This window comes from Aulonocara stuartgranti, assembly GCF_965226115.1.
Source record: "Aulonocara stuartgranti genome assembly, chromosome: 3".
NCBI classification, from domain to species: domain Eukaryota; kingdom Metazoa; phylum Chordata; class Actinopteri; order Cichliformes; family Cichlidae; genus Aulonocara; species Aulonocara stuartgranti.
The window spans coordinates 79,604,689-79,613,060 of record NC_138941.1 but is presented as its reverse complement, the minus strand read 5'-3'; the positions used below and the strand labels follow the sequence as shown (position 1 = coordinate 79,613,060).

Genomic DNA, 8,372 nt, shown 5'->3' with positions numbered 1-8,372 from the left:
TTTCTGTGTGTTTGCTGATCTTACATGTGGAAAACAACACGTGATGTTTGTGAAGTTCTACAATGATCATTGTTCTCACAGCATTTTGAGTGGGAACAGTTCAAACTGGGAGTAGTGGGAGTTGTTTACTGATTGAAACAAGCTGAATGTTTCTGTGACGATGAAGATCAGCAGCTCAGCTGATCAATGAACTGACATCTATCAGTCGTTTCATGAGATGAAGTCATCAGCAGACATTTGTTCTGACTGTGTGATGAATGTCAGAACGTCAGGGCTCTGCTTTAGTCACTGCTTGATGATCATTGGCTCATTGTGGAATCCAGGGGCCCAGTCTGACCTCTGACCTTTGCTGCAGGTCTTCTGTGTTATCTCCACTTTCATGTCTGATCTTCTGCTGTATCGTCCAAAATAAACATATAAATCATTTCATCATTTCCAACACTTCAGCAGATCTTTAGTTTGGGCAGCACAGAATAACACATATTGTACTATACTGCCCACTTCCTGATCTTATTGGATCTGTGTGTGAGGTTGGTGAAGGAAACACATGTTTACTGAGTGAGTCGCTGCCATTAGGAACTAGTTTTTATATCACAGCCTGGAAATCACACAGGACCATTTCTGCAAGTGAAAAGTCGTCATTGGAGGAAAATCATTGTGTAGTTTGTGCGACTGAAGAATTGTCCCAACTACATGTGCTGCTGACCTTTGACCTTTCCTTTAGGTGCATAGAGGAGTCTGTGGAAACATCCAGAACTGAGGCAGTGCTACAGATGTCTTCAAATAATGTGGTGTATTCTCCATGTTTTCTATGGATCACATCCAGTATCCTGATCTAACGAGCCCCCTTTGTGTGGATTTTAGAGCCTCTGACTTTTGCTGCGTCTCATTTCAAGCACAAGAGCAAGAAGTGGATGAAGAAATGGGGCGAGTGGGGTCAGTGTGGTGCACGTTAGCTGTGCTCACACATGCTTTCACAAAGAACACGTGTGTTCATCGGCAGCATTAAGGTGCACGTTAGTCTTCATAATAATAAAGTATTCTGACTTTATTCTTCTGAATCCTCACAGTCATGTTGCAGCTCTGCTCTGCTTTAAGAAAATGTTCTACCAGGATGTTACTTTCCTAAACGTGTTCTCCAAATGTTCCAAAGACTTTGTTCTAAGTAGTTCTACATGATGGAACATCCACACTGAGTTTAAGATGGACACACAAACACCATCTGTCCTTTCATCATGTGTACAAACGTGTTCATGTCAAATGTACCGTGAATGGATGCAAATGTGGATCGTTCCAATAACATGAGACAGTTTTGTAAGTGGATCACAGCTTGAAGTTCATTGAAACCTATAAGAACATGTTATTCAAACCAACTTTATCCAACAGGAAGCAGCATCAGGGGAACAGGAAACATTCAAACATGTTTCCTGTAAGAACTGCACAAAGGAAGGAAACACAATCCTACACACGAGCACTTTAAAATGGAAATTTAGCTTTTCAAACACAACATTCACTCTCAGTCTACACTTTCATTCATGACTTCAACAGGTTGAAATGATCTTTGAACAAACATCAGTTTAGTGCTGAAACATTCAAACGCTGCAGGAAGAAGAACAACAAAGTGATGACGGATGTTTGTGCTTCAAACAGGAAAATCAGCAGGAATAAATCACGACCTGCCAGAGGTTTGGGAATTTCCGAGGTTTATATGAACACAGCACACAGTGTTTCGATGTTCCCGAGTGTCCTCAAACGCCGCATTAGGCTCAAAGTTTACCTTCACTTCCTGAACTTCGTGGAGTGGCGCTTGTTGTTGGTGTGAAGAAACTGTAGGTTTGCTTTGTTTCCTCCTTTAACAGTTTGTCTTTAGGAACTTTACTGTTTGTTCAGCTCTTGTTTGAGTTCTTCACACAACAAACTGTGTGTTTGTATTTCAAGAAAACCGTCGTCTCTCCATCAGAGTCACACACAGCTGTGCTGCTGTTTCCTGTCTGTCCTTAAAAATAAAATGACTGTAAATATAGATGATTGATGTAACCCAATATTTTCACACTGCTGTCTGACTGCATCCAGCTGACACTGAGAGGAAGCAGGAAAGAAGCAGCTGATATTTGGACAGCACACATGATGAAAGGAGGATCTCAGCTGATGTGCACATGAATGATTTGTGTTTCCTCTGCAGGTAGAAAGTGTGTGTGAGCTGAGCAGCATGGATCAGTGTGAGGACAGAGAGGAGGGAGCCCCTCCCTCTAAAAGCACTCTGTGTGGGGAACATGAGAGCCAGACCAAAGCTCAGAGGTGAGATGACCATCTCTAACTGTCCATGACTCTTCTCCATGTCACAGCTCAGCACTCACATCACTGCTCCATCATTATTCACAGGGACCCACCTGGACCTCCACCCAGTGTCCCGTCAAAGGGCATTGGTTCCTCTCCTGCAAAGAGGTAATGTATGTGTAAATCCTGCTGTATATATATATATGTATATATATATATATATATATATATATATATATATATATATATATATATATATATATATATATATATATATATATATATATATACATACATACATACATACATACATACATACATACATACATACATACATACATTACAGCAGTGAGCTTGAACTCTGTGTCAAAGATTCAAGTTGAAGTTATTTATATGTCCTGTCACCTTAAATCTTCACTCAAAGACAAGTATCTTTGACAGTGTGTATAGATGTGTTATATATAAGAGACAAATATTGTTCCTTCAGTATGTTGGCATTACTAAATTTGGCTCAATGCTTACATACATGTGTAAAAGCAAATGTACGAGCTGTGATAACTGTGTCTGATAGAATGAAGAGTAGACTGATATATGAAATATTCCTTTATTGGGTGAGAAAATCAGACCATGTCATAACTGCTGTAAGTCACACAGAATAGATATCAGAGCCTTAAACAGGCTGACTTCTGCTAAATGGGTCAAACTGGGCAGAAAGTCTACAAACACATAACATCCTTATAGAATATGATGTAACACTATAGATCAACTTAGCTCAGAATATATAAAGCATATAAACAGTTACAGCAATATGATGCAACAAACACAGCAGCTACTGATCCAAAATACTCAAAGCTTCATAGAACTGAAACCAACATTTATTTTAGCTCCATTCTGCTGCTGATACAGACTTAAGGTTTCTGAACATTAAACTTGTTGCTGCCTTTCATAGTGTGTAACTTGAAGGCCCTGAGTACTCTGAGTACTTTCTCCCACACTGGAAACACTGGGATGATCACATTATTTGAACATTACCTAATAAGACTGATTCAGCACAGACAGTTATGTTAAACTTTCCTAGCAGTCCTTCACAAACAGGGAACAGTCTGTCTATTCTCTCCATCTGTCAGCTGCTGCTGGCTCTTCCTCCTCCTCTTCCTCACACACTGCTGAGTTTGTCCTGGTGGATCATCAGGGCTGCAAAGCCTCACAGATGATGTGCAGCAGTGGGTCCCTCAGTCTGTCCTCACTCTGGACACTTGCAGGTGTCACACATAGAAATCAAATGTGTGATAAGCTGCAGGATTCAAACACAAGTGTAACTTATAAACACATGTTCATACTTTTATTCCACAATCAGAGAGAAAGAAACAGAGAGAGAGTGCAGGACAGACAGACAGGTGACAGTCTCAGGTGTACACACTGCTACACAACAGCACAGAGAAGCAGGATTTAGTGTTTGTGTTATTACGAGTGTAAACAAGAAGAGTTCCAGATGGTGCAGTGGACACATGTGTGACTGCTGTGATTAAAGCATCTTTCTTTCAGCTTAACGAGTGAACCGTCAGCTCGTTCAAACACACGTTAAAGTCCGTTTGGCTCGACACCACCGAACAGAGGCAGCAATATAACACAGCTAACATTAACAGGGCAGTGAATCCTGCTTGTGCCGTGATGTTCAGGACTGCAAACCGAGCAGCATCACTGACTTTCAGCTTGTTGTGTTTGTGGATATATGACTGACTTTAATTATCCACAAAATCATCACATCTCTGTGAGATTAAGGTCGACTATATATATATTTAGAAGTAAAGGCTTTAAAACCAAGTAAAAGCTGAAAGTACAAACATCGCTAATGTCACACAACTTTGCCGACATGTGGCCAACAGTAATGTTTTAATGTTCCTGATTATTAAACATTCACACATAAATAAGTGACGTCATATTCAGTACTTACATTTGAAAGTTCACTCTTCAGCCGCTCCCTTCTGCCGTATTTTGCGGCAAAATTATCCACGACCTGAGAATATCTCCAAGGACCAGAGTTACCCCATCATCAGATATATTGGAACGTTTATATGACAATTTCTTCTTGATACCATGTTCCAGAGCAGATTTAGAAACCTGATGTCAAACTGGTGCCAGTATAATCATGATAAAACTAGTTTGAGTGTTAATCTTTTTGTTGAGTCTTTTTTTTTTGTTTGTTTGACTTCATATTATATTTTTGATATATTTCAGCTGATTTTAAGCTGTTTTCTGAAATTGTTCCTTCTACCACCTTTATCAGAGACTTCCTGTCAGACCGTGTTCAGCGTGGGGCCTCGTCTTCCCTCAGCCTTAACACCGGCTCTCCACAAGGCTGGCCCCTACTGTATTTTACTCATTATTGATTCTTTACCATTCAGTGTGTGATGTTATTCTCACCACAGAATAATCCATCCAGAAAAGACAGTCATAAGTAAATTCTAAATAATCCAGATTAAACATGCAATCTGCTGGGAAATGTGTAAGTAAAAAAAAAAAGTCTGCTGAGACCGTGATTCATTTTTTTTTAATGATTTACAGGTCAAAGATGGAGGCGTCTGTTCAGGAGCAGCTGCTGGGCATGCTGGATGATTTGGGAGAAGAGGAGCTTGACCGTTTCCACTGGTACCTGCAGAATGGAGGTGATTTCACCCCCATCAAAAAGAGCCGCCTGGAGAAAGCGAACAGAACGGCAACGGTGGATCTCATGGTGGAAACATATCCTACTGACCATGTGATGAAGGTGGCGGAGTTGATTTTAAAGAAGATGAAAAAAGGTCAGTCATAGAAAAAATAAACAAACAGTCAGTGTGTTAGGAAGACACAACATTCTCATAATTTATTGTATATATTGACCTTCTTAGTTTTCTCTTTCCTCCTCAAATAACCTTTGAGTACAAATATTACATTTACATTATTTTGAATCCACACAGGTTTTGATTTTTAAAAAGCTCATGATTTAAGGTGCACTTTCCTCCAACAGGAACTCCCTCAGCCTCATCACATCCATCAGAATCAGAAGGTAAGAATTCATCAGTCTGTCTGAAGAGGCATGCATGAGGCAGAAGCACACGAACTCTGAGCTGACCAATCAGAGCTCTTATCAGAAATAGTCAAACAAATCATGCTTTGAGAAAGTTATACAATGACTTCATAAAACATTTAGACCTTCACTCTTACTTGTGTCACAAGATGGCGCCTGTGTTTGGCTTCGCCGCTTGTGCCGCTAGTACAGCTCGCTGATATAGTTTTATACTGGCCGCTATTGTCACTTGCAATATTATTTTTACCATCCTGTGTTTTGATTTTGTCTCTGCCACCACTACTTATGATCGGGGCACGATGTTGTATATCAAAGATTCAATGGAGAGCTACTTTGACAGCTGGGACAGTTACAGGAAATTTTTCCCTCCACCCTTTGTGTGTTCCTCACCTGAGTGCATGTTTCCGAACACATCGGTGGGATTTAACACGAAGAAAAGAAGAAGTAGGGGAACCAGGGCCGGTGTCCAGGTGCGACTGAGAAGGTACCGAAGATTAGCTTCTTGGATGTGGGAAGAATCCCGGTGCCTACGACCAATTCATCTACTGTCACCTGGTGCCGACGCTACACTGCAGTTCCCAGCTCGGAGTCTATGGTCTGATGGCCCCATGTTCACTTGGCGTCCCTCCTTCGACCGCCGCTTTGATGGCAGAGGTGATGTACCACTATGGATATTAGCTTCTGCTAGCCCTGAAGTCCCCGCCCGGCGTAACAGGTGTAGAGGTGCGCACACGTCTTCAATCAGGTTTGCCCTGCTCAACACTCGCTCAATCACAAACAAATCATTTATTTTAAACGATCTTGTTATAAAGGAATCTCTCAACTTCTTGTGTTTAACTGAGACGTGGCAACCAAACGTGGATTATATACATCTGAAGGAAATTTGTTCGACTGGCTGCTCCGTCATCGGAACTCCACGTCTTTCGGGACGTGGCGGAGGTCTCGCTGTTGTGCACCAGGACAAATTCACATGCAGACTGATGAACTCGGATTCTTTTACCTCATTTGAACTTCAGATGATCAAGGTCGGCTCTTTGCACACCTTTTATTGTATTTTAATCTACCGACCTCCTGGCCCTGCCGGAGTCTTTTTAACTGAATTTAACGACCTCCTATCATCCATTATTAAAGTAGAGAAGGTGGTAATGTTGGGAGATTTTAACCTTCATATTGATGATGCATCCTGTAATATGGCTGCTGACTTCATGACTATCACAGAGTCTTTTAATTTTATGCAGCATGTTTCTGGCCCTACACATGTAAAGGGTCACACATTGGACCTTGTTTTCTCCTTGGGTTTAAATATAAATGACATTCGTGTGGAAAATGTCCATGTGAGTGACCATAGCTGCATTTATTTTAACTTGTCGTTTTATTTGGATCCCCCGGCTCCCAAAATAACGATTGAAAGGCGAATCATAAACCAGAACGCCGGCAAAAGGTTCTCTGCCATGTTTGACGCTGAAATGACTTACAATGATCTGGACTCTCTTGTCTCATCCTTTAATAACCAGTGTAATTCTATTTTAGACATAGTGGCACCTCTGGAAAAAAGTACTGTCCTACGTTTGAAATCTCATCCTTGGTTAAATGAAAACATTCGTAATTTCAGGAGATATTGTCCCAAGCTGAAACGTTTGTGGAAGGCTTCCCAGCTTGAGGTTTATAAGTTACACATGTGGAAAAATGCCAGAACAGAGTATTTTTCACACCTCATAGCCTCAAAAAAGAAAGATCCTAAATTCTTGTTTAAAACAATTAAGAGCATTGTTTCTCCTGATGCTCCTTGTGCACCAGTTCACTCAACGTCTGAATGCAATGAGTTTATGAACTATTTCAGAAATAAGGTCACTGCCATCAGGTCTAATATCTCTCCATCATCTTCTCAATATCAGACTTTCAACTTGCTCTCCTCTGATACTTGGTCCTATTTTACTCCTGTTACATTACAAGACATCAGAGGCCTGCTTTGTCATATAAAACAGACTTCAAGCCCCCTTGATGTCCTTCCATCTTCATTTTTCACTAGTGTGTTTGATTCAATTGGCCCCTGTATTGTGGAAATGATAAATACTTCTCTTCATATTGGCTCAGTCCCCAGCTTCTTTAAACAAGCTGTTGTTGAGCCAATATTAAAGAAACCCCAGCTGGATCCATCTCTTCCTAACAGTTATAGGCCAATATCCAAATTGCCTTTTATATCGAAACTTTTAGAAAAAGTAGTACTAGAACAACTTAACTATTTCCTGGATAAAAATGCTGTTATGGACACTTTCCAGTCTGGTTTTCGTAAATTGCATTCCACTGAAACGGCCTTACTTAGAGTATCTAGTGATATCTTGATGGCAGCAGACTCTGGAGAATACACAGTGCTGGTCCTGCTGGATCTCAGCTCTGCTTTTGACACTGTAGATCACAGTATCATGATAAACAGACTCGAGAACTTGTTTGGGATTACTGGTGTTGTTTTAAAATGGTTTATATCATATCTGTCTGAGAGATCTTTTACTGTTTGCATGAATCATGTCACATCAGAATCAACAGTTTTGCCATGTGGGGTACCACAGGGATCTGTCCTGGGTCCAATTCTCTTTCTACTTTATGTATTCCCCCTAGGCCAAATTATTAGGCGCTATAAATATATCTCCTATCATCTCTATGCTGACGACATCCATACTGTTCCTTCAAAATGTCTGAGTTTTATAAATTGTCTAATTTAAGTAATTGGCTGACAGAAATCAACAAATGGTTAAATGACAATTTTCTCCAACTAAACTCTGATAAAACAGAAACTTTAATTATTGCTCCAGACCACATGGTCCCAGAAATCAGACAGCATATCAGCTTCTTAGACCCTTACGTAAAATCAAGCCTTAGAAATCTCGGTGTCATATTTGACAGCTCGATGTCGCTCGAGCAGCTGGTCCGAAACTGTTTTTATCATTTACTGAATATTTCAAAACTCAGACTAATGGTGTCAAAGCTTGAACTTGAGATGATTATTCATGCTTTTATTTCATCTCATTTA

At 40.4% G+C, this 8,372-nt stretch overlaps 1 protein-coding gene and 1 pseudogene across 2 annotated transcripts in view; both read left to right on the top strand.

The window, feature by feature from the left end:
- Nucleotides 1-1,801: 1,801 nt before the first annotated feature.
- The window catches only part of LOC309702919 (NACHT, LRR and PYD domains-containing protein 12-like), a 184,289-nt pseudogene continuing 177,718 nt past the window's right edge, over nt 1,802-8,372 (top strand). Inside the window, exons 1-2 of the transcript XR_014280846.1 lie at nt 1,802-1,833; nt 2,187-2,298. The product of XR_014280846.1 is annotated as an NACHT, LRR and PYD domains-containing protein 12-like (transcript). The remainder of the gene's footprint in view (nt 1,834-2,186; nt 2,299-8,372) is intronic.
- Nucleotides 4,850-8,372, top strand: part of LOC309700328 (neoverrucotoxin subunit beta-like) — a gene marked incomplete at its 5' end in the record, with an annotated part of 30,347 nt that continues 26,824 nt past the window's right edge. The window contains 2 exons of the mRNA XM_082523850.1: nt 4,850-5,078; nt 5,285-5,323. Coding sequence (XP_082379976.1) covers nt 4,850-5,078; nt 5,285-5,323 — 268 coding nt within the window. The remainder of the gene's footprint in view (nt 5,079-5,284; nt 5,324-8,372) is intronic.